Here is a 27,811-nt window from a genome sequence, read left to right on the forward strand (position 1 = left end):
TTTCAAGGAGGATGGCATGTGATGTAGCATTAAAACAGCATGTAAAATTTGCTGTAGGAGAAACTGTTATTCAGATCACATGTTGTATCCAGTGGTACCCCATACAGTCATACTGGAGATTTGTCCACTTTTCTGCTATACAACGTTGTCTCCTTCTCTGCAAACATCATAATAGTCCCTAACAAGTATGAGACCACCACTAGGGGGTAGATGGAAACAGAAGGCATTCGGAAACAGTCTATCTGTCTACTCAACATGCCAGCAGACCCATTCACATGCCTGATGCAGTGTGAAGTGTTTGTACACTACTTGCCATTAAAATTGCTACACCACGAAGATGACATGCTACAGACGCGAAATGTAACCGACAGGAAGAAGATGCTGTTATATTCAAATGATTACCTTATCAGAGCATTCACACATGTTTGGCGCCGGTGGCGACACCTACAACGTGCTGACATGAGGAAAGTTTCCAACCGATTTCTCATACGCAAACAGCAGTTGACCGGCGTTGCCTGGTGAAACGTTGTTGTGATGCTTCATGTAAGGAGGAGAAATGCATACCATCACGTTTCCAACTTTGATGAAGGTTGGATTGTAGCCTATCGCAACTGCAGTTTATCGTATCACGACATTGCTGCTCGCGTTGGTCAAGATCCAGTGACTATTAACAGAATATGGAATCGGTGGGCTCAGGAGGGTAATGCGGAATGCCGTGCTGAATCCCAACGGCCTCGTATCACTAGCAGTTGAGATGACAGGCATCTTATCTTCATGGCTGTAACGGATCGTGCAGCCACGTTTCGATCCCTGAGTCAACAGATGGGGACGTTTGCAAGACAACAACCATCTGCACGAACAGTTCGACAACATTTGCAGCAGCATGGACTATCAGCTCGGAGACCATGGCTGCGGTTACCCTTGACGCTGCATCACAGACAGGAACGCCTGTGATGGTGTACTCAATGACGAACCTGCGTGCACGAATGGCAAAACGTCATTTTTCTGGATGAATCCAGGTTCTGTTTACAGCATCAGGATGGTCGCATCCATGTTTGGTGACATCGCAGGGAATGCACGTTGGAAGCGTGTATTCGTCATCGCCACACTGGCGTATCACCTGGCGTGATGGTATGGGGTTACATTGGTTACACGTCCCGGTCACCTCTTGTTCGCATTGACAGCACTTTGAACAGTGGATGTTACATTTCAGAAGTGTTATGACCCATGGCTCTACCCTTCATTTGATCCCTGCGAAACCCTACATTTCAGCAGCATAATGCACATCCGCTTGTTGCAGGTTCTGTACAGGCCTTTCTGGATACAGATAATGTTCGACCGCTGCCCTGGCCAGCACATTCTCCAGATCTCTCACTGATTGAAAACTTCTGGTCAATGGTGGCCGAGCAACTGGCCACAATATGCCAGTCACTACTCTTGATGAACTGTGGTATCGTGTTGAAGCTGCATGGGCAGCTGTACCCGTACATGGCATCCAAGCTCTGTTTGACTCAATGCCCAGGCATATCAAGGCCGTTATTATGGCCAGAGGTGGTTGTTCTGGGTACTGATTTCTCAGGATCTATGCACCCAAATTGCATGAAAATGTAATCACATGTCAGTTCTAGTATAATATATTTGTCCAATGAATACCCGTTTATCATCTTCATTTCTTCTTGGTGTAGCAATTTTAATGGCCAGTAGTGTAGTTTGTGACATTGGAACCATACACAATGCCATGTTTTTCTACCACTACAGCTTACAACAGATTACACTGAAACTTTGATGGAGTCAGGTGTACATCTGTTACAGTGCTCTATAATTGAGCAAACACTGTGGTCACAACTGTATGGTCTGTTACAGCCATGTGGACTAGGCTATGGTTACCCCATGTGTACTAGGACTGTCTTCAGTCACCTAGTTCCTCTAGTTCCTCACATGCATCACCATCAAATAAGCTGAAATGTCATGATATCACACCCTTTTTCTTGTGGATAGATTGTTCTTTCAAGGAGGATGGCATGTTCCTCATCATATCAAGCACTTATAACTCAGGTAGTTGCTATTAGCAGTCACTCACATTCAGGTATTGTGTCTTTTGTTCTCAGCAAACCACACTAGCACTTCGTCTGCAATTTCCAGTTCATTTAATGGTTCTTCACTGGCTGAACTCAGTACAACACTGACCTTTCTGTTCAGAGAGAATACTATTGGAAGAAAGATTTGTTTAACATGCAGATCACAATGAATTCATCAGAGATAGAGCAAGAACTTGGATGGTATATGTATGGGGAGGAAAATTAGCTATCTCCTTTTCAAATGAATCAACCTGATATATGCCTTAACTGATTCAGGGAAACCACAGAAATACCAAACTGAATGGCTTCATTGGGATTTAAATCTCATTGCTCTCGAATGCAAATTCAGTACCTTAAAAAATTTCCCATCATACTCAGTGGGGTTGTACTGGGCCTGTGTATACACCACCACTCTTCAGTCTTAATCACTTCTTACTGCTATACTTTTTAATGTGTCCTACAAGTTTGAATTCATTCAGACCATTCTTCGTAAATGTTAGAGTGGTCCAGTATGATGTGTGATGTCTCTGCAATAAGCAACAATCAATCACATTTCTTAATGCTTCACAATTTGATATGTTTCTCCATCTGTGTATTTTGATATGGCTAGGACCAGCTCTTCCAATGTCATCAGGCAACAGCCCTTTCTTGCTATTCAGTTACTACAGAATATGAAGCATTTGATTACACCCTTAGCCAAAACTTCACTTCCAGTTAAAATGCCACACACACCACCTTTTGAACACATAGAAAGCAACACTTATTAAGTAGTCTAAGTATTCTTCATTCAAATTATTACTTAAAATTAATTTTTCCATCCAGATCTATCTTATGAATTTCATATTGATTCAGAAATAATTCACTTAATAAAATCAGTGCCATCTAACAAAATTTTACCTCAATGAAAGGCATAATGTCATATTGTCTTCTCTCTTAGACACAGGTCAGTTGCATCGTGTCTGCATTACTTCTGGAAATATGTCTGCCTGTATCGTAAATCTCTCCATTTTGAGAGAGCACTGCTGTTTTGAAGCTGTGTTTGTTGGATATGCCAATATCCATTGCATAAGTAGTGTCAATAATTGCCATATTTAGTCTTTCATGCTAAAGATGATAAATTAAAGATCTCTATAGCTTTATAAAAGTATACACAGTTTCAAAGCTATTTTCCTTTCACGCCATACCTAGAAGAAGAACTCAGTGCAGATTTAAGAAAAATTTTATTGGTAAAGAAGCAGTTTGTTGACTGGGAAGCAGAGATGGAGTCAGAACTTGCTGTTTCTCAGAGGATATCAGAAAAAATGAAACTTGATAAGAAACAGCTTGCAGAAGAGAAAAAGAAGCAGGTATGATTAGTAACATTTGTATTTCAATATCTAATCATTTATAAATGTTATGAACAGTATTTATACAAAACACGAAAATATTTGGTGCATTCCAGGATCTGTTTCTGCTAAAGTTAACAAATGAAGTTGCCAATTTAGAAACACAGATCACAACTCTAGAAGGGCAGTTGAAAGTTAAAGAAGAAGAACGCCTAATCATCAGCCAAACTCTGGCCGATGCTAATGTTGATCTTGAAGCACTAAATAAAGAGCAACAACGATTACTGCAAGCATGGAATGGTGTGGTTATTAGCATGCAGCAAAGAGACAAAGCATATGCTGCTGTGATGGATGAGAAAAAGTGAGAACTTATTTATTTTGTAATTTACTTGCAAAAAGCGGATAGGATTTGCAGTTTCCACCTATTTTTGTGGAACATGTCAAAGAATTGTTCATTTCTCTCAAAAGGCTTCATTGGTTTACATTACTGTGTGACGTAGTTTGTATTCTGGTTTCCCCTATGATAAAGCTGTTTTCTGATTTTCTTTCTATTTCATTTCTCTCAGTTGTGAGGTCCTGCTAATTTCAGGAAAACATATTAACTTTTTTCTTTTGTTTTGTGGTGTGTAACAGGTGATGACAGGATGTTAGATACATTTTCAATTGGTTTAAGAACAACTGAATAGCTATTAAACTGTGACTTTCACACCCATCATTTGTAGAATTCACCTATTGGTTGATTCTTTTTCATATTAGCCTTCATCCTGGCCCCATAACATTTGTTCTAATTGACATGTTGCCAGAGTGTTTGGCTAACATTTTCAAGGGTTTCCTAACACTGACAGGGTGTATATGACCTGGGACAACAGGGAGATCCGGGAAAAACCCGGGAATTTTTTCATCCGAGAGAAAACTGGGAAAAACCCAGGAATTGTCTAGAATTCCGGGAAGTTTTCATTGTTTTAGTTTTCAGTTAAATTTTTGTGATTTTGACTGGTAAGAACCAAAACTCTAACAAAGGATATTACTGTTTCCCACTACCGCAGAATAATACTGCAACAACAAAACATGAATAAGAGAAAAAAAAAAAAACGAAAATAAAACTTAAGTTGCAAAGGAAATTCACCGTATGCAACAACAAAACAGTGCTCATACAAGCGTCTGCCAACAGCAGAGTGTGAGGTGGGGAGTCTCCACGTGACCTGTGATTTTGTTGTTTCCTCTTCATTTATTGCTCTCATGTTAAATGACAAGCAAAAGGGTTTTTGTGGCTGAGAGCTATCAAATGAATTAAAATATGTTCGCATAATTATGGAAGGCTAAAATATGCTATTAGTTTCAGATTTTATTTCCACCTTTCTGACAGTCAAGAGTTAATCACCTTACAGAACAATGAAGTTATTTTTGCCGGTTTGCTAAAGAGATTTGGCTTAAAATCTTTTCTGCTGAAGCATTCAATTTATTTGAAACAAAGTGTTTAATTTCACACTATTGGCTAGTTTCAACTGTTGTTGTTGTTGTGGTCTTCAGTCCTGAGACTGGTTTGATGCAGCTCTCCATGCTACTCTATCCTGTGCAAGCTTCTTCATCTCCCAGTACCTATTGCAGCCTACATCCTTCTGAATCTGCTTAGTGTATTCATCTCTTGGTCTCCCTCTACGATTTTTGCCCTCCACACTGCCCTCCAGTACTAAATTGGTGATCCCTTGATGCCTCAGAACATGTCCTACCAACTGATCCCTTCTTCTGGTCAAGTTGTGCCACAAACTCCTCTTCTCCCCAATTCTATTCAATACCTTCTCATTAGTTATGTGATCTACCCATCTAATCTTCAGCATCCTTCTGTAGCACCACATTTCAAAAGCTTCTATTCTCTTCTTCTCTAAACTATTTATCGTACATGTTTCACTTCCATACATGGCTACACTCCATACAAATACTTTCAGAAACGACTTCCTGACACTTAAATCTATACTCGATGTTAACAAATTTCTGTTCTTCAGAAACGCTTTCCTTGCCAATGCCAGTCTACATTTTATATCCTCTCTACTTCAATCATCATCAGTTATTTTGCTCCCCAAATAGCAAAACTCCTTTACTACTTTAAGCTTCTCATTTCCTAATCTAATTCCCTCAGCATCACCCGACTCAATTCGACTACATTCCATTATCTTTGTTTTGCTTTTGTTGATGTTCATCTTATACGCTCCTTTCAAGACACTGTCCATTCCGTTCAACTGCTCTTCCAAGTCCTTTGCTGTCTCTGACAGAATTACAATGTCATCGGCGAACCTCAAAGTTTATATTTCTTCTCCATGGATTTGAATACCTACTCTGAATTTTTCTTTTGTTTCCTTTACTGCTTGCTCAATATACAGATTGAATAGCATCAGGGAGAGGATACGACCCTGTCTCACTCCCTTGCCGACCACTGCTTCCCTTTCATGTCCCTCGACTCTTATAACTGCCATCTGGTTTCTGTACAAATTGTAAATCAGTTAAATTCAATATCTCTTCCCCAAGGGTTTCTATTAGCCCTCGTCTTTTTACCTACTTGATCCTCTGCTGCCTTCACTATTTCATCTCTCAAAGCTACCCATTCTTCTTCTTCCCCTCATTGTTGTCAATCGTTCCCTAATGCTCTCCCTGAAACTCTCTACAACCTCTGGTTCTGTCAGTTTATCCAGGTCCCATCTAAGAATTCCCACTTTTTTGCAGTTTCTTCTGTTTCAATCTACAGTTCGTAATCAATAGATAGTGGTCAGAGTCCACATCAGCCCCTGGAAATGTTTTACAATTTAAAACCTGGTGCCTAAATCTCTCTCTTACCATTAAATAATCTGCCGGAAACCTTCCAGTATCTACAGGCTTCTTCCATGTATATAACCTTCTTTCATGATTCTTGAACCAGGTGTTAGCTATGATTAAGTTATGGTGTGTGCAAAATTCTACCAGCAACTTCCTCTTTCACTCCTTATCCCCATTCCATATTCACCTACTACGTTTCCTTCTCTTCCTTTTCCTACTGTCGAATTCCAGTCACGCATGACTATTAAATTTTCGTCTCCCTGTACTATCTGAATAATTTCTTTTACCTCATCATACATTTCATCGATCTCTTCGTCATCTGCGGAGCTAGTTGGCACATTAACTTGTACTACTGTGGTAGGCATGGGCTTTGTATCTATCTTGGCCACAATGTGTTCACTATGCTGTTTTTTTACAAGGAGGTAATGGGCCTGATTTACGTGGCATTGCAGGACTAGGTTGGTGAGAGCTGTGGACTGGTGGTATTGGTGGTATTTGAACAGGTAGAGGTCATTGTGGAAGCAGAGGTTGCAGCCCTAGAGTGTAATGTGATGATAAGGAATTTGGGTTGAGCTAAGCAACAACACAGGAACAGTATGTGGTACTGAATTCTGACAAGAGAAAAGGAAAGTTTCCTGCATTGGCACGGAAGGAAGGAGCAAGGGTTCATGGTGGGGGACGTAAACGTGTAAAGACACATATGAAAAAAATTGTAAAAATATGTGTGGCAAAAAATCAGAAAAAGGGCAAACAGATGAGGTATGTGGGAAAAAAGGTGAAAACTAAGGGGTTGGGCTGGTAGTGAATGTTGAAAACGAATTCTGTACTGGGTGGTACTAAGTCACAAGGGGAATGCTCCTTTGCAGACTGATGCTAGGAATTTTGGATGTGGTAGGTGACTGGAGGGACAAGCCATGAGTGATCTGTTCTTGTACAAGGTTGGGAGGGTAATTTCAATTTGTGAATGCCTCAGGGAGATCCTTACTATATTTGGAGCTCCTCACTGAGGCCTTCATAGACCGAAGTGATCCTCCCAGCTTTGTGCAAAAACCGATCACCCATGTCTTATCCTTACAGTTTCCTACCACCTCTCACATTGCTACCGTCTGGTCACAAAGGAGCACAGGCCACAGAGGAGCACTGCATTTGTTACTCGTTTCCACCCAGAACTGGAGCAACTGAATTGTATTTCTGATAGGGTTTCTGATACTTCTGCCCATGCCCTGAGAAGAGGAATATGCTACCCACTACCCTTCATCCACATCTACATCTTCATGATCACTCTATAATGCGATTGGTTAGATAAAAAGTCTACTCACCAAGTGGCTTCAGGAAAACACACATATACAAGGTATTACATATGCAAGCTTTTAGTGTCAGTGGTTCCTTCTTTTGGCACGAGGGTTGAAGGGGAAGGAAGAGGGGTGAAGGAAGTGGACTGGTGAGATTTAGGAAAAGATGTAGAGTTCATCAAAGTCACACTGATGTGGAGACTTAACAGATGGGATGAGAAGGAAAGACTGATTGTCGGGGGGCTGCACCGGATGAGATTTGAAAACATACCATGACACTATTGCCCCTCTTTCAAAATAATAGAAAATTATTAGAGCTGTCCTTCTTTGAACTTTCTTGATGTCCTCCATCAATCCTATCTGATGCAGGTCCCAAACTGCACAGCCGTACTCCAGAAGAGGACAGACAAGTGTAATGTAAGCAGTCTCTTTAGTAGACCTGTTGCAGTTTCTAAGTGTTCTGCCAATAAATCACAGTATTTGCTTCACTTTCCCCATAACATTATCTTTGTGATTGTTCCAGTTTAAAGTTATTTGTAATTACAATCCCTAAGTATTTAACTGTATTTACAGCCTTTAGATTTGTGTGTTTTATCATGTAAATGAAAGTTTAGTACTCGTGTGAGTTACTTCACACTCTTCATTATTCAGAGTCAAGTGCCATTTTTTTGCACCACACAGATATCTTGCCTAAATTGTTTTGCAATTTGTTTTGGTCATCTGGTGACTTTATAAGGAGATATATCTGCAAACAGTCTGAGAAGGCTGCTCAGGTTGTCTACTAAATCATGTATGTAGATCAGGAACATCAGAGCACCCATAACACTTCCTTGGGGAATGCCAGATATTACTTCTGTTATACTTGATGACTTTCCATCAGTTACTATGAACTGTGGCTTTTCTGGCAAGAACTCACAAATCCAGTTGCACAACTGAGACAATACTGCATAGGCACCCAATCTGATTAGAAGTATCTTGTGACGAATGGTGTCAGAAACGTTCTGGAAATCTAAAAATAAGAGAATCAATTTGACATTCACTGTCAATAGCACTCATTAATTCGTGAGAATAAAGAGTTAGTTGAATTACACAAGAATGATATTTTCTGAATCCATGCTGGCTGTTTGCCAATATATTGTTCTCTTTGGGGTAACCCATAATGTTTGAACATAGTATATGTTCCAAAATCCTACTGCAAATTGAAGGTAGAGATATGAGTCTGTAATTCAATGCATTTCTTCTATTTCATAAGACTGTTTAGTAATGCTGCTTTGGTGGTAGTGTCATCTGTAACATCACCATTGTTATCACACAATGAGGGTATTGATTGTGTCTTTCGGCTGACCAGAATCTTTTTGGATTTTCTGCCAGGTTTCGAGACAGAGTTTGTTTTTGGAAACTATAAAAAGGATATCATAGTTGCTTCTGCAACAGTGTTTTGTGTACCAAGGGTGATTAGAGCCATCTCTTTTTAGTTTATTTGGTATATATCTTCCCAATTACCGTCAATGCTTATTCTTTGAATTTAAACCACATTTGGTCTACACTCACTAATTCTTTGAATTAAAATCACATATAGTCTAGGCTTATGTGGGCAGATTGGAAGGAGTGGAGACTGTCTCTTAGGAAGATGTCAACCAAATTTTTATCTGCTTTTTTAAGTAGAAGTAATTTGAATTTATTTGTGATGGGTTTTGATGTTATGGTAATTTGTGTCACTGCAGCAACCTTCAACATCTACATTTACATCTATAGTCTGCAAACCACTGTGAGGCCCATGGGTGAGGGTACGTCCCATTGTACCAGTTATTAGGATTTCTTCCTGTTCCGTTCATATATGGAGTGCAAGAAAAATGATTGTTTGAATCTCTGTGCATGCAGTAATGATTCTAATCCTATCTTCATGATCGTTATGTAAGCTGTACTTCGGGATTGTAGTATATTCCTAGAGTAATCATTTAAAGCCAGTTCTTGAAACTTCGTTAACAGACTTTCTTGGGATAGTTTAGATCTGTCTCCAAGAGTCTTTAAGTTCAGTTCCTTCAGTATCTCTGTGACACTCTCCCATGGATAAAATAAACCTGTGACCATTCATGCTGCCCTTCTCTGTATATATTCAATATGCCAAGTTAGTCCCATCTGGTATGGGTCCCACGCACTTGAGTAATGTTCTAGAACCAGTCTCACGAGTGATATGTAAGGAGTCTCCTTTGTAGATTGATTGCACTTCCCCAGTATTCTACCAGTAAACTTCCCCAGTATCTTCCTGCTTTACCCATGACTGGACCTATGTGAGCATTCCACTTCATATCCCTACAAAGCATTACAGAAAGGTATGTGTATGTGTTGGCTGATTCCACATGTGACTCACTGATATTATAGTCAGAAGATATTGCATTTTTCATTTTGTGAACATTTAGAATAAGTTGCCAATCTCTGCACCAATTTGAAATCTTATCAAACTCTGACTGAACATTTATGCAGCTTGTTTCAAATAGTACATCATCATTGATAACTGTGTACTTCATCACCAGTAATTGTATCATCTGCAAAAGCCTGATTTTGCTATTAATATTGTCTGCAAGGTCATTAATATACAACATGAATAGCAAGGATCCCAACACACTTCCTTGAGGCACACCTGAAATAACCTCTACATCTGAAGACGACTCTCTATCCAAGCTAACGTGCTGCATCCTCCCTAGCAAAAAGGCCTCAGTCCAGTCACATATTTTACTTGATACCCCATATGATCAAACTTTTGACAATAAGTATAAATGTATTAATGATCAAATGCTTTTCAGAAATCAGTAAATATTGCATCTACCTTACTGGCTTGATCCAAAGCCTTTAGCATGTCAAGTGAAAAAAGTGCAAGATTGGTTTCACATGATCTATGTTTTCGAAATCCATGCTGGTTGTCATTGAGGAGATCATTCTGTTCAAGATACCTTATTATGTTTAAGCTCAGAATATGTTCTAAGATTCTACAACAAATCGATGTCAAGAATACTAGATGGTTGTTTTGTGGATTGCTTGTACTACCCTTCTTATAGCCAGTGTGACCTGTACCTCTTTCCAAGAACTGGGCACAGTTTTTTGTTCAAGGGATCTATGATACAATGTAGTTAGAATGGGGACTAACTCTGCTGCACAGTCAGCATAGAATCTGACAGGGATTCAATCAGGCTCTGGAGTTTTGTTCACTTTAACGATTTCAGCTGTTTCTCAACACCACTGACACTAATACTTATATCATTCATCTTTTATGTGATACCAGGGTTAAATTGATGCGCCGGCTGTGGTGGCCGAGCGATTCTAGGCGCTGTAGTCCGGAACCGTGCGACTGCTACAGTTGCAGGTTCGAATCCTGCCTCGGGCATGGATGTGTGTAATGTCCTTAGGTCAGTTAGGTTTAAATAGTTCTGGTGACCTCAGATGTTAAGTCCCATAGTGCTCTGAGCCATTTGAGCCATTTTTTTTAAATTGAAGCAATTCTCCTGGGTTTTTGTTTGTAAAGCAGCACTTGAAAATGAATTTAAGCATTTCTGCTTTTGGTTTGCTACCCTCAATGTCAGTTACTGTCTCATTCACTAGGGACTAGGGACTAGTCACTAACATTTGTGCCACTAACAGTCTTTATATATGATCAGAATTTCTGTGGGTTGGGTCACTAATCCCTGTACCCATGATATTGCTTTCTATTTGCTGAGGACTACTTGGTGCAAAGAAGTCAAGTAAATTTTCACAACCATTTACACTTTGAGTGGACCCCTGAACTAATTGTTCAAAATAGTTTTATGAGAAAGCATTCAGAACAGTTTCTCATGATGTTTCATGTCTACCACAAACTTTAAACATTTATTTTTGGCATCATATTGAGGGTAGATTGATGTCACCACCAACTATGATTATATGAGTGGGGTACCTATTTGAAATGAGACTCAAGTTTTCTTTGAACTATTCAGCTACTGTATCATCTGTGTCTGGGGAGGGTGGTGAAAGTAACCAATTATGAATTTATTCCAGTTGTCAAGTATAACCTCCACCCATACTAACTGACATGAACTATCTACTCCAATTTCACTACAAGGTAAACTACTTCCAACAGGAATAAACGCTCCCATCACCAATTGTATTTAATCCATCATTTTAGAACATGGTTTGGTCCTTTGTAAAAATTTCAGCTGAACTTATTTCCGGCTGTAGCCAGATTTCTGTACTGATAACAGTATAAGATTCAATACTTTCACTTAGCACTTGGAGCTCTTGTTCTTTTTCAACACATCTGCTACAATTTATGACTACAATATTGATTGTTTCTAGGTCTACCTTCCTGTGTTTGTCCTGCTCACTGTTAGACTGACACCTCCACCCCTCCCACAATATCCATGTCTATTCCTTTTCCAACCCTGTTCACAACTCCTTGTCTCATGGCTCATATCTGTGCAATAGACCTAGAGGTAAGACCTGTCCCATACATCCTTCCACCACCATGAACTCCAGTCCAGTCACCGGCTTCACCTATCCCATCAAAGGCAAGGCTACCTGTGGAAGCAGTCAGGTGATCTACAAACTAAGCTACAACCACTGTGCTGTAATCTATATGGGCATGACAACCAACATGCTGTCTGTCTGCATGAATGGCCATTAACAAACTGTGGCCAAAGACAACTGGACCACCCAGTCATTGAAAATGCTGTCCAGCACAACATGCGTCATTTCAATGACTGCTTCACAGCCTGTGCCATCTGCACCCTTTCTACTAACATCAACCATGAACTACAGTGACTTGAACGGGTGGGATCTCTCTCTGCAACATACCTACATTCCTGTAAAATGCCCCTCCTCCCCCTCCCAAATCCCTCAATCCGTGTCCTCAACTTCCACTAGTCCCCGTTCTTCACTTAGCTACCCCCTTCCCATTTCCCACTCCAGCACTACACAGTCTTCCATTCCATTGATGCCCCCATAGTATTTTTCATCTCTTTCCTCTCTTCTACTTCTCTCCTTTCCTGCTCCCCCCGTCCTCCTTCCCAGCTCTCGTTGCTGGATGGGAGTCCCAGATCCTGGTCCAATACAGAAATTTTCGTCATAGAATTTGAAGTAGACTTGATAACTGATTCTGGGCAAAAATAAAACATTTCATGTTTCTGCATGCCTAGTCAGCAGTGATTATCACTGCCTTCTTTGAGCCTTAGTCAGGCATGAAAACTTTGTTTAGTTAGCATTGGCTGTAGGATCTGGGTTTGAATCATGTCCAGAAGAAAACAATTCTGCAAGACAAAAAGGTCAAATATGTGCACAGGTAGTTGCTTGTGAATACATTAAATAATCATGCCACTTTGTGCTACATAAAAAGCACAATAGGTGGCTTTTGAACTGCACATACAGTTGTGTATCATCATGAGTATAGTGGAATTACTGTCAATATGGTGTTGAGATTGACTTGTTAGTTCAAAAACCATCACCATGTGAACGACAGGCTGGAGAATTACTGTAGAACTTTAAGAGTTGTGATATTCTTGCAGGTTACATTATTTACAAGAAAATTAGTTTTAGTAAATATTACTGAATGGTTTACGTGATAGAGTTAAAGGTATAATTGTCTCAGATACTAATGAGAGTTAGTGACATATTTGAAATGTCACTTATTATTTTAAATTTGAGTTCACGAATGGTAAGGGCTGTCTTATCTCTAGTAACATGTTTCCTGGTCTTTGTAATATTGTGATACTAATTCACATGTGGCCCTAATAAACATTCAGAAGAGTGTTCCCTAGTTTTACTCTGTATAGTAAAATGACTGTACCAAAAACAGATTTGACAGCCTGAAAGGGAATTACTTTTTGCGGACGAGTGCAAATCAGGTAGGCTACAATTCAGTTCATACAGGCACTTTTAAGCATGACAGTACATGTTAAATAATGTCGGGAGAGACTGCAACCCTGTCTTCAATTCTGAACTACACTCCTGGAAATTGAAATAAGAACACCGTGAATTCATTGTCCCAGGAAGGGGAAACTTTATTGACACATTCCTGGGGTCAGATACATCACATGATCACACTGACAGAACCACAGGCACATACACACAGGCAACAGAGCATGCACAATGTCGGCACTAGTACAGTGTATATCCACCTTTCGCAGTAATGCAGGCTGCTATTCTCCCATGGAGACGATCGTAGAGATGCTGGATGTAGTCCTGTGGAACGGCTTGCCATGCCATTTCCACCTGGCGCCTCAGTTGGACCAGCGTTCGTGCTGGACGTGCAGACCGCGTGAGACGACGCTTCATCCAGTCCCAAACATGCTCAATGGGGGACAGATCCGGAGATCTTGCTGGCCAGGGTAGTTGACTTACACCTTCTAGAGCACGTTGGGTGGCACGGGATACATGCGGACGTGCATTGTCCTGTTGGAACAGCAAGTTCCCTTGCCGGTCTAGGAATGGTAGAACGATGGGTTCGATGACGGTTTGGATGTACCGTGCACTATTCAGTGTCCCCTCGACGATCACCGGTGGTGTACGGCCAGTGTAGGAGATCGCTCCCCACACCATGATGCCGGGTGTTGGCCCTGTGTGCCTCGGTCGTATGTAGTCCTGATTGTGGCGCTCACCTGCACGGCGCCAAACACGCATACGACCATCATTGGCACCAAGGCAGAAGCGACTCTCATCGCTGAAGACGACACGTCTCCATTCGTCCCTCCATTCACGCCTGTTGCGACACCACTGGAGGCGGGCTGCACGATGTTGGGGCGTGAGCGGAAGACGGCCTAACGGTGTGCGGGACCGTAGCCCAGCTTCATGGAGACGGTTGCGAATGGTCCTCGCCAATACCCCAGGAGCAACAGTGTCCCTAATTTGCTGGGAAGTGGCGGTGCGGTCTCCTACGGCACTGCGTAGGATCCTATGGTCTTGGCGTGCATCCGTGCGTTGCTGCGGTCCGGTCCCAGGTCGACGGGCACGTGCACCTTCCGCCGACCACTGGCGACAACATCGATGTACTGTGGAGACCTCACGCCCCACGTGTTGAGCAATTCGGCGGTACGTCCACCCGGCCTCCCGCATGCCCACTATACGCCCTCGCTCAAAGTCCGTCAACTGCACATACGGTTCACGTCCACGCTGTCGCGGCATGCTACCAGTGTTAAAGACTGCGATGGAGCTCCGTATGCCACGGCAAACTGGCTGACACTGACGGCGGCGGTGCACAAATGCTGCGCAGCTAGCGCCATTCGACGGCCAACACCGCGGTTCCTGGTGTGTCCGCTGTGCCGTGCGTGTGATCATCGCTTGTACAGCCCTCTTGCAGTGTGCGGAGCAAGTATGGTGGGTCTGACACACCGGTGTCAATGTGTTCTTTTTTCCATTTCCAGGAGTGTATTACTTCCTTTTCATGTCTCTTGACACTCATAACTGCAGTCTGGTTTCTGTACAAGTTGTAGATAACCTCTGGCTTTCTTTATTTTATCTGTGCTACCTTACTAATATCAAGAAGTGAATTCTAGTCAACATTGTTAATAGTTTTCTCTAAATCCACAAATGCAATAATTGTAGCAGTTGTCTTGTAAGGTAAGTTGTAGGGACAGTATTGCATCACATTACCAGCACACCACTTGTTTGGTATGCTGTTATCAATGCAGGCAATTCACAACCTAAATATTTGTTGCTTGACTCATTGTGAAATCTGAGGAGTCAGCTATGTACCGTTGCTTTAATGCCCATACTTTTAACACAGAACTAATCCTTAAACCCTTTTTAACAAAGACACAGGATAATGAAACAAAATTATAAATGAATAAGAAAATGACTGCATGAATTGTGTAAAATTAATGAGGTTGATGAAACTAGACAGCTATAGTTTAAAATAAATAAATTTCACACATATGACAATGGTGGCCTCACTTGGATTTTGGAGTTAAATGAAAACAATTAAACAATATCAGGTTACCTTCCATTCAGAAAGCTGTTGCACTCAGCGACTGTTATATTGACTTGTAAATTATAGATTGCAGTGATCAGTCATGCTTTTTAAGTTTTATTGTGCAGATCAAGATTTCGGCTAGAAGCTAGCCATTCTCAATGCACTATTATTTTCGCTCAATACATGTAATTGCCTGTTGGTCAGGCTTCATCCACAGTTAATTTAATTAAACAATAATTAATTATGTAGTTACGTAGTGCAAGCAGAGCACTGAATACAGAAACATATGAACAAATTTCATTTAATCCATGATAATTCACAAACATCAACAGGAACATTCAAAATATGAACATGCACTTCCACAATATCAGCCATGCATAAAGTAATGTTCATTATTTTTAATCACCATTACAAAATGTGCAGCACACAAATACAAATATCAACTGCAACAAATAATTATAGTTCACAGCTGCCTTATATCATTTAAACAAAGTTAGTGTTCTTTAAGTCGTAGACAATCATACGCCAAAAAAACACAGTCAGATTCTCTTACATTCACTCAAAGGTTAAAGACTGTTATTTGCTTTGCCAAGATTAGTCCAAGGCTACTAAAATGTTAAACTTTTTTATTTACATGTGACTGCTAGGCAAAAATACATCACCACCACTGACAAAAAGGCACTGACGAAAGTTAATGCATGCCCTACCTCTCACCCTTAAATAGCTTCTGTAATATCATGTTAGACTCTTAAATACTGACCACCATTTGAAAGCTAATAGCAATACTAATATGATACTATAAAACAGAGAAAATAATCATTGTCATTTTATGACTTCTTGTTGATATAATTAAACAGTATGAGACAAGTTGTTAACAAAGTTCATGTAACAATCCTGCATCTGGCTTTTGAATGTAACTAAACTTACATAAATTTATAAATACATACTATAATGCCGTCACTAATTTTGGACATTACTGTGAGAAAAGCAGCTCCATTTCAGTAATATGTGAGGTAAGCTGGCAGGCACAGCGGCACCGGTATGCAGTTTCAAATATGAGTCTTTTTACCTACCACAAGGCAGCTAGGCGAAGCTCTGTGATCTTGGCAACATAACAGAAAAGCAATACAACTATGTATCAGCCTGAGGGAAGTTTATACACCTTGAGCCATGAAACTGTTGATTTGTATGTGCCTGGAAGCAACATATCCATCAACAAACATACCATTAACCACTATAAATACTCTTGATGTATCTACAAGACAGCAGTACTTCCAAAGGGGGAAGGGGTGCAATGGGAATTCGCTGTTCTGGGATTGATGCAGGGTGAGGTAGAGATGAGGGGAGTCATTGTCTTGGTGTTCCATTCCTTCACCACAAGTGGTAGGGGGAACTGCGGGTACCACCAATGGAAACTGAAGTACTTTCCATGAGACAGGAGGATGTGGTACTCAAAAGACATTGCTGGGCACTGAAGCTGATCCTGAGTGCTTAGAAAATACACAAGAAGGTGAGATGATTAGAGGATGTGATATGGAATTACAGCGAGAGACAGAGGGAAAACACATGTTGAAAGAAATGAGAAGTAAGTTGCACCAGTCCTATGTATGCTGACCGATATCTGACAAGATTAACAAAGACTCTAGAACCCATGCAACAAGCCAACCAGCGAAGGAAGTGTATCACAGTGAATTGCCTGAGGGTAAACAGGAAGACAACAGTGACTAGAGGATAACAAACAATGGAGACTGCATGACAGAATAACATGTCAAGCTAATAAATCGAGGTCAAAACATAAGATGTATCAAGTTCAGAAGCAATGGAATGATGTGTAGCAATATGAATACAACAGCACAGAGAAATCGTGACTGACTACCGAGCTGCTGCACTGCTAGCTTTGAAGGGCCGTGGCAAGTACTGACAGATTGACAAGTTGGTTGTGTCCCCATGGTGGCATTTGCACTGGTGACAGCAACACTGGCAGACTGCAGCAGTGCCATCTAGTGGCCGTCATCGAGGTCCATGCTTATGGTGGGCTTTCCAAGATTTGTCAGGCCAGGATACCACACTCTTCCTCCCTGAAATGGACTTGTAGGGCCGAAATTGCCTAGGATGATGCTTGGGAAGATGAACCAATGGTACGAGAGGAGACCTGGCACTGAAGTGCACCATCTGGAGGAAAGAACCCCAGGCACCTGGCAATGCACTGGTGGAAGATGGCGGGGGCTACGACAGCTGAAGGGGTGGAGGCTGCAGTAAGGACTTGACCACCATGCCCTTGTCGATGAAAGCTGCTTCTTGTGCCCTGGAGTGCCAATTGTACCAGTGTGGGTGGGATATCAGCACGGTTGGGCGTTCCAGGTTTGCTGGAGCCACTGTTGGTGGTGGGGTTAGTAGGTACAGGTGGAGTTTATTGGTACAACAGTGCTGCAAGCTCCTTGGACGGTTAACAATCACAAGGCATCACCCAGAGGTGGCGACCATTTTAGCCAGCATCCACAAAGCTTTTGACCACTAAGAGCATACCCATATACCTGAACCCGGCTGGTAGCACCCAGTGTGCCAGGTCTGGGCTTCCTTGGGCTGTGGGACCGTATGGAGGAGAGTATGCAGCTGTCACCCATGGCAGGGGAGGTCCTGTGGATGTTCAGAAACATTTTGAGTGCAGCAGTGGTGGTGGAAGTGTCCCGGCACTGAAGACCACGAGCTGGAGGGAAGAACCCTGGGCATCAGGCAACGCACCATGGCAAAATGGGAGGGGTGAAGATGGCCACAGGGGTGGAGGCTGCAGTGAAGACTCAACACCCATTTTCTTATCAGTAGGAGCTGCCTCTAGTGCCCTGGAGTGCAAGTTGTATCCATGTGCAACAGGGGTCTGCAAGGAACGGTGGTGGGGTTTGAAGGCACAGATGGGAGTTGATTGGTATGACAGCAGTCCAAGCTCCTCAGAGTATCAGCCATTGTAATGCATTTCCCATGGGTGGCAACCACTGTAGCCAGCATCAACAAGGGTTTCACCCAGTAAGAGCATTCCCAAATAGCTAATCTAATCATGGCAGGTAGTGCCCAGCATGCTGGGTCCTGGCTCCTTGGGGTGTGTGGCCATGAGATGGAGGAAAGTATGTGGCTGCCACAGTCGTGGACAGTGGTGACCCTGTGAGTGCTCAGAAACATTGTGAGAGCAGTGGTGGTGATGGAAGTAGCCACTACCTTTGACATTTGTTGCCTGAATGTTTGAATCATATGCTTTGCTTCACCATTTGAGGATGGGTGAAATGACCGCCATTGGGGAGGGGGGGGGGGGGGGTGCAGATCTTTTTGTAAACCATTGCTGTGAACTGGGGGTCAGTGTCCAACACAATGGTGTGGGGATGCCCTCCGTTAGCTAAAATCTGGATGAGAGCATTGAGGATTACGTTAGTGGTGGTGGATGCCATGCTGACCACATATGGCTAGTTAGCATAAGTGTCCACGATAGTGAGGTGCATAGAGCCCAGAAAGGGGTCAGCAAAAGCCATGTGAATGCAGTCCCAATGGTGATGGGAGGGGGGGGGGGGGGCAGGGGGGTGAAAGATTCAGGAGGAGAATCCTGGTTTGGGGCACATGCAGAATAACTGTACACTATTGCCTCCACATCTTTGTTCAGTCCTGGCCAGTAGGCATGTCACCTTGCAAAGGCTTTCGTAAATGACATACCACAATGACAATGGTGGAGGTGTTTGCAAAAAATAGGACACTGGGCGGACAGGATAATGACTCGATGAGTATCTGTCTCTGTGTCAAGCAGGAGAACAGTGGAGATGACTGACAGATGCTGGGAGAGGCAAACCTAGGCCTTGAATTCCAGATTGGTGCACTTAAAAAAATAGTGGGGTCACCCATGGAGCATTTAGTGCATCACACACCGTAAGACAGGGGTGTGGTATGCATCTGCAGCTGTGTTAATAGCTGTTATGGAAAACCCAGTTAAGGTGTGCTGTCATTCCATATCAATGTGGAAACAGGAGATTTCCTGTTGGTCGAATGCTGGTTGGACCCAAAAAGGAGATAGGAGAGATTATATTTAATGGTACAATTGTAGGAGCTGAAGAAAAGTGCTCTACACTGGAGCCATTGTACCATCTGCTTCAAAGCTGAGAGTGGGCCCAAAGAGTGCTACCAGTGGTTTGTGATCTGTAATGAGGGTAAACCTGGTCCTGAACGGGTGAACATGGGACTTTTAAATGGCAAAGATGATCATGTAGGCTTCTTTTTCGATTTGTGAGTAGTTATTTTGAATGGATTTCAGCATCTTTGATGCACAGTCAATCAGTTATTCAGTACTGTCATTGTTCCTATGTGCCAGCACTGTACCGGTGCCATAAGAAGAAGCATCAGTGGCCAAAACCAATGGATATGAGGAGAAAGGGGTGTAAGGCAGGGTTTTGATCACAGCAGATGCTTCAGCTCTGTGGAAGTGTGCTGACAGTCAGATATCCACCTGAACTGAACGCCCTTTTTTTGCAACCAGTTAAGTAGATGTGTAATATAGGTCAATTGTTGAAGGAACTTAGACTGATAATTCATATTTCCTGAAAAAGCCTGTAGCTTCAGGGCTGGGGTAGAGAGTCAATGGCAGAAACATTGTGACCAATGGGCTGGATACCTTCTTTGTTGAGTTAAGTGCTCCTGAAAAAAGTGTCATTTGTGTATGTGGCAACTAGTCCCTGCATCACACAATATGATAAAAGAGTACACAAGTTAATCAGGTGGTCCTGACAGGTAGCGCCCGTAACAGTCTAGTCATCAAGATAGTTAGCAAGTAGGGATGGACACAATCAGCTGTTCCAGGTGTCTCTGAAAAATTGCTGGAGTGGAGGAGGAACCCAAACAGCAAGCACTTGTGTTTGGATAAGTGAAAGGGAGTGTTGATGGTCAGAATGCACTATGATTCCTCAGCCAGTGGGATCTGCAAATATGTGAGGTCAATCTTTGAAAAATATTCATCCCCTACAAGCTTTGTGAGGAAGTCCTCGGTACATGGAATGGGGTAGATTTCCACTTGTGTCTGAAAACTGTTGTTTTAAAATCACATAGCCAGATGTTTTTTTACTACCACCAGGGGTGTGGTGAAAGCACTGGTTTTAACAGTTTCAATTGTCCCAGATTCATGGATGGGATCGAATTCTTGCTCAACAGCCACAAGTAATAAGACAGAAATAGGACATGCCCAACAGAAATGGGGTGCTGCAGCTGGACGTAAGGAGATATGAGCCTGGAAATCTGTGGCACACCCCAGGTCAGGTGCAAATAGAGGTGAGAAGGAGGTGCAGACATTGTCAAGTTCCTGGAAGAAAACTGTGTCACACTGACCTGAACCTCATCAGTGATGGATAATCAAACAGGGAGAAAGCATTCAGACTGAAAATGTTGTCAGCTGAGTGACTATCAACAATAAACAGAGTTATTACCCATATGACATTTTTGCATCCAGCATTGATTGTGAATTGACCCTGGAGGGTAACAGAACTGTCATTACTTGCAGCCAACTTTGGGAGGGTGGGGTCAAACCATGACAACCAAGACAAGCATAACAACTGCCTGAAGTCCACGCACTACCCTTGTCACATGTAGGAAGTGGTGACCGATTGTTCCAATGGCTGACTACAGACAGCTTGGAGATGCTGATCTTCCAGTGGTTTCAGTGCATCCAGCCATCCAGAGAGTCCACATGCAGATGTGCCATAAAGCAGTCAAGACATGATGGGAGACCCCAGCGCTTGGGCTGATAGGATTCAACAGGCTGTTCAGAAGCCATTGACACATCCAAAATTGATTAATCATGACTCCACTGTTGAGAAGAAGGCTTATGAGAATTGCACCCCTGAGGTGGCGGCTGGATCTCCTTTACATGGGGTTGAGCCATGTGACATTCATTTGGTGCATGTGTAATCTCAAAAGAGTGTGCAGTTTTCAAAATATCATCCAAGGAGTGGTTGTCTAATCTGAGGGCTGTAGTGGGTACTTCTGAATATGGAGCTGATTCAACCACTAAGTCTCATATCAAAGAATCTGCATAGGACATTTTGCAAGCCGGGTTTGTACAGGTAAAATCACAGTGTTGACTCAATCCTTGCACATCTGTCACCTGTGTGTGGTACAACTGACCAGGTTGCTTGTGGTATTCATGGAACTCAGGGCACAATGCGGCTATATGGAATGATTGTGAATATTGATTTGGCAGCAACGATCACATCCCCTCAAATGTGAGTGACCATTGGAGAGCATCATCTGAAACCTGGAAAGCAGTGAAGTGGTGTTTCAGCTGCTGCAGATAAGTCCACCAATTCTCTTCGGCATTGTTAAGTGACAGAAGCTTAATGGGCGGCTCTTTTCCTGGGAAGTGATCACAGCCTGTATGGTGTGGGAATCCTAAACCTGTAAGCGAGCCAACAAAAGCTGAATTTCCTGATGGAACAATTCAGTCTGTTGTTGAAACTGTTGTTGAACCTCCTGTTACAATTGCTGCTGCAAGGACAGCCGTTGCTGTTGCTGTTCCATGAGCTTTGCATCCATGGTGCACTGCTAACCTTTTACCTCATTGCCTATTAAAGTGACTCCAATCTGACAAGACCAGTAATGACTCAAGAACCTCTACAACTGGCTGACTGGAACAGAGCATCACAGCAAAATGCCTGAGAGTTAGTAGGTGGACAACAACTACTAGAGAATGGCAAACAACAGAGATGGCATCACAGAATAACAAACCTGAAATGTGTCAAATTCAGGATCAGGGCAACAGTGTGTAGTAACATGAATACAACAGCACAGGGAAATCACAACTGACTGCTGATCTACTGCACCATTGTCTTTAAAGGGCTACAGTGAACACTGACATGCTGTCAAGGCCGGTGTGTCCTCACAATGGCATTTGAAAGGGCTACAGCGAGCACTGACATGCTTTCAAGGCCGGTGTGTCCTCATTTGAAACAGTGACGGCATCACTTGCAGATTACAGCAGTTCTGTTTAGTGGCTGTCATCAAGGTCAATGCCTTCTGGCAGACCTTCAGACTTTCAAGCTAGGATACCAGATTATTAACAATTGTGAGGGCAGCAGATAGTGGAAGTTGTAGTGCGCATTGTATGATGGCATAAAAGAGGGTGGTTAGATGCAGGAGGAAGAATACTGAAAACTATTTTTGGGACAGCAGATTTTGGTGACATCTGGGAACTAAATGGTTCAGTAAAAAGAGTGAGTGGTGCGGCAAGGAAGAAGAAAGCCAAGGAATAGCAGACTATGCAGTTAACACATTTGGAACAAGGGATATTGACTAACACGTGTACTGTGGAGATTAGCAACAGACGTAACACCGCTTTTGGAGATGACTCTTAATATTGTGAACTGTGTCCTGAAAGTTGTCAGGCACAGGTGGATACTTTAGATATGAGAATGGTAGTAGAGAGATTGGTGCAGTCTTTATCCGATTGCTTGTGGGATGCAGTCACAGGAAGCAGTTTTATATGCTGTGCACGGGCAGCCGAGTCCAGTTGTGTTAATACCAGATCAGTTCTTTATAAGTTTGCAGAAAGTGCAGAAGAAGTTGTTACCATAATTACAACTCGTCGCCAAACCATACAAATCAAATCTACCACTGTCTTACCACACAGCAACAGTTGAGATTAAAATGAATTTAAAGCAATTGCACGTATTAGTTTGATTTCATGTGAACACTGAGTGAGTATGGTCCAAGAGTTTCACTGTACAACTTAACCTGTTAATATGGGGAAATTTGGGGAAGTTTGTCCAAATTAAAACAAAAGAGGTACTGCTTATCTCAGAGGATGGTGATAGTCACAGAGTGATGTCACTAACCAAACTCCAACATTGTCAGAGGGAGAGGGTTATAACCTGTCTGACATGGGTGTCGCATGTTGGCACCGACATGTGCAAGATTGATTTGTGCTTAGGTAGAAAAGGATCGTCCATGTGATGTCTTGGAGCCATGGCCCCATTTTGAGCAAGTGAGTCCACATTGGGTTTATTCTGCAAATGACTCCAATGCTGCAGTAGCAAACTACTACAAGCAGGACTTGCTCTTGCAAACTAAATGTTTGGAAGGCTTGGGAGAGGCACAATTATTAATGGGACAAAGTTCAACACAGCAGGGCTGATCTCCCACCTGTCAGCCCCTGTTACAAGGGAGACAAAACCAAAAACTATACAGGCACAGTTATACTGGGCAGGGAAGCCACTAAGGATACTTACAGTATGAGATTTTATGTACGTAAATGAAACATTAGCTAATAGACATGCAAGATAGATAGATTTCAGTAGAGCAAATTCTTTCACTTGTACAGAAATATTGGCAGGAGCAGCAGCATGCGATCATGACTACGAGTATCACAGCCAAAGGCACATTTTGATTTCGCTCTATTTTGTGTCACCTTTGTCTGCATTAGGCAGAGAGCCACTTGTTGGTGTGACCATCCAGTACATCAGGTTGCATTGGATTGGTTAACCATTTGTACACGAGGTGGTGTGAGGGGTGCAAGAAACTTAATGTAATAGTGAGAGACGTGTATTGTAATGTTGTTATTGTAATTGAGAGGGCAGGGAGACATGAGTGATGTTGGGATAAGCATAATTGATTATAGTATGAGACACCATACTGGTACAATGAGTAGATATTGATGTAAATAGTTGTTAAATGTTTGGAGGGGTTAACTGGTTAACGTAAATGAGAATGGATGTCTTATGTAGTAACGTAAGGAAGGATGGATGAGCAGATGGGCTAAGAATTGTAGAGTAAGTGTGAGGCCTCTGAGCTTTGTAGTTCAATCCACTTAATATTAAAGGGAGACTGTAAATGATGTATGTGGGAACTATGTATATGAAGTCTTTTGTTGCAGACCAGTCATGGTTTCTGACCCAGTGTCCAGATCTTCCAAAGAAGGATTAATGTAACACTGTTGGTAACTTGTAGCATTTATGTGAGAAAAGTAGCGCCATTGCAGTGGAATGTGAGGCGAGCAGGTTTGTGCAGAGGTGCTAGTATGTGATTTTGTGAATAAGCCTGTTTACCTACCACAACATGACCACGCCAAGCTGCATGATCTTCGCACATCACAGAAAAGCAGTTCAAATCTGCCTAAGGGGAGTTTCTACACGTATTTGTCTGGAAGTAGTGTGTCTGGCACAACAAACATGCCATAAAACACTATTTAAATACAGTTATGCACAGTCTGGCAGCACCCCCTTCCCACTGTGCCCCACCCCCGCCCTCCACCTCACCAGGGCCATGCAAGTCTTCACCACATTATGGGCCAACAAGCAGCTGATTCCAGTCTGGGCAGCCATCTCCACCAGACCAGCTCACATGGTTAAGTCAACATCTGTGGACTTGGAGCAGTACAGCAAATGAGCCACCTCCAGCCTCTATAGCACCACCTGAACTTCTGTCTTGGAGGGTAGTGGTTTGCATCCAGGGTGAGCTTCTCTTCCAATAGCAATGGATGTCTACGAGAATCTAGCAGACATTCGTGTCACTGGTAGTTCTCACTCACTCAGCCACACTGAGCTAACTGGGGCATGCACTGCTGAGTGAAGCAAACATTGTCAGGAAAGCAGAACATGGAATCACACATCCAGCTTGCCACCACAGCGTTTCGCAGCTGACAGCGCAACTAGCAGACCACACACCTGTACCGGGAATGTCTGCAGCTTCGCAGCACTTCAATCATTGTAGTGGAAGATGGAATAAAGATGTTTTATGTTGGAGCTGAGTTTTCCTAGCCATCCACTGGCCAGCACCACCACCTCAACATCCATCCTCTTCCCCCACTCCACCACCTCTACACCATAATGGCCCCACTCACCCTGGGTCACTACAGTATGAAATAATGATTTTAACCAATATTGCTTATTACTTATGAAGAAACAGTCACAATCAATTAAATGATATTTTATGATTGTGACTTTTTCTCCATAAGTAATGAAATAATGAATTTTGGTAGCTCATCCACTAGGATTATTATGGGAAACTCCTGCTGTGTTTATTTTATGTTTAACTGTGGAGGATTAATAGTATTGACACATTTGCATATCAGCTTTTAATAATCTCATCTGTAAACTCTTTATAGACATACCTAGCTTGAAATGTGAAGTGTTGTGGTGTTTATTGATGTTGTTAACTTTCATATGTCAAATTGTATGATGAAATTGTTCCAATGGTTAATTTTTTATTAATTTTTATAATATATCATAATTAAAAACAATAGTAACTTTTATAATAACCATCCTAGAGTCTTTTCACCATAGCATATTTTATCCTGTGTGGAAGGCTGAGTGTGTAAACACGTAACCACACCCTTTTGATGGTGCCCAGATACCCAGACGGCATGTTAATAGACCTCAAATTAAATGCATTTGCCTTAGCCCTGTGTATCGCCCCACTGGCTGGAGGGCTGGGGTCCAGCAAGACCTATCTGCTTGTTGTTCTCAAAAGGCACAATCATACGATGCTTTCTCTCCATAAGAAAACCTGTACTCTGAAGTGTAGCAACTTCTTAAACCAATAAATAGAAAAAAAAAACTCTTCTTCAGTTATGACTGCCTGGTGTTAAAGCAGAGAGAACCAAATCTTAGTCCTGCCATGTGGATCTCACATGTTTCTTCATGACTTGCAAATGTGGGAGCACTTTACATTAATTGATGTGACCCAGCAGTCATTGGCTATTTCAGTTACTATCAGGAAGACGCAAACATGAAGCACTAGGATGTAGGAGACTTACGTGAGACATGAGACAAGCTATGTGGTAGTATTGTCATCACATACACCAAGGGATGGTGTTATAGTTCCTGTTGGGATCAGAGCTTGCTGATGATGCTGCTGTCAGCATAGTACAGCCTGAAGCAGTATCTGGTAGCTTCTTTGTAACTCTTGTTGTGGTTAATTTCACAATATTTTTTCAACTACATCATTGTACTCAACAAACACTGACACACATTTACATCAAGTGCCCAGTCCCTATGCCTCCCTAAAACCTGAAGGCTTTATACGAGGCATGTTTTTTAAGTAAGTACCATTTTGAAACTAAAAAAGACATGCTAAGATATCTCAATAATTTTATTTTTACATGAAAGCCTGTACCTTAATCTACACACTGATGCCATTACAGTCTGATTCTTCCTTGTTTACGTTGTGTACTGAGTGTTTAAGATGCCTCCGATAATCGTGAGTTCTGCTGACTGTGAAGTAAGGGCTGTTATAAGAGTTCTTAATGCTAAAGGCCTAACAGCGATCGATATTCATTGTGAGATCTTTGTAGTTTACGGAGAAAACATTATGAGTGATGGAATGGTAAGAAAGTGGGTGAGAGCATTTAAAGATGGCCACACAAATGTGCATGATGAACAATGGAGTAGGCGTCCTTCAGTCATTAATGAAAGTTTGGCACAGGAAGTGGACAATAAGGCGGGAGAAAATAGACGCTTTACGATTTCCTCCTTGCGGAATGACTTTCCTAATGTTTCTCGTAGTGTTTTGTATGGCATTGTGACCAAGCACTTGAATTACTGAAAATTGTGCGCACTTTGGGTACCGAAAATGTTGACAGATGTGCACAAAACCAAACGTTTAGACAGTGCATTGACTTTCCTTGAGCAGTACTACAATGACCGTGATGATTTCTTAAGCCAAATTGTTACGGACGATGAAACATGGGTGGCCTACGTCACACCAGAATCAAAGCAACAGTCCATGGAAGTTGAGGAAGGGCATCGTTTTGCTGCAAGACAATGCCTGTCCACATGTGGCGAATCAGACCAAAGATCTCATCACATCTTTTTGATGGGAAACTCTAGATCATCTTCTGTACAGCCCCGATCTTGCGCCCAGTGACTACCATCTGTTCCTGCACTTGAAGAAACACCTGGGCGGTCAGCATGTTCAAGATGACAATGAAGTCAAAACAGTGGTGATGCAGTGGTTGACAAGTCAGATGGCAGGCTTCTATGAGGAAGGTATTCAAAAACTGGTACAACATTATGACAAGTGCCTCAATATTGACAGAAATTATGTAGAGAAGTAGATCAAGGTACAGTCTTTCATGTAAAATAAAATTATTGAGATATCTTAGCATGTCTTTTTTTAATTTCAAAACAGTACTTACTTAAAAAAACATGCCTCATAAAATCAGTTCAGGGGGAAGTAAGTATTATTTTTAGTAAATCTTTTTGTGACAGTACCTGTGGTGCTGTGTGAAGTTGATTTGTTCACCTTGCCTCAGAGCCAGCTCTCCAGCTCATGAATGAGTGCTTATTAGGTCTAAAAAAAACAGGTAATACCATTCTTGCAGGTAAGGTATGTTTTCGCAAATATTCTTTGCCTTAACCT

At 42.1% G+C, this 27,811-nt stretch overlaps 1 protein-coding gene across 1 annotated transcript in view; it reads left to right on the forward strand.

Moving 5' to 3' along the window:
- The window catches only part of LOC124776218 (coiled-coil domain-containing protein 40), a 366,819-nt gene that overhangs the window by 140,196 nt on the left and 198,812 nt on the right, over nt 1-27,811 (forward strand). Inside the window, exons 4-5 of the mRNA XM_047251072.1 lie at nt 3,267-3,424; nt 3,520-3,764. Coding sequence (XP_047107028.1) covers nt 3,267-3,424; nt 3,520-3,764 — 403 coding nt within the window. The remainder of the gene's footprint in view (nt 1-3,266; nt 3,425-3,519; nt 3,765-27,811) is intronic.

Source organism: Schistocerca piceifrons, chromosome 2, assembly GCF_021461385.2.
Source record: "Schistocerca piceifrons isolate TAMUIC-IGC-003096 chromosome 2, iqSchPice1.1, whole genome shotgun sequence".
Lineage (NCBI taxonomy): Eukaryota > Metazoa > Arthropoda > Insecta > Orthoptera > Acrididae > Schistocerca > Schistocerca piceifrons.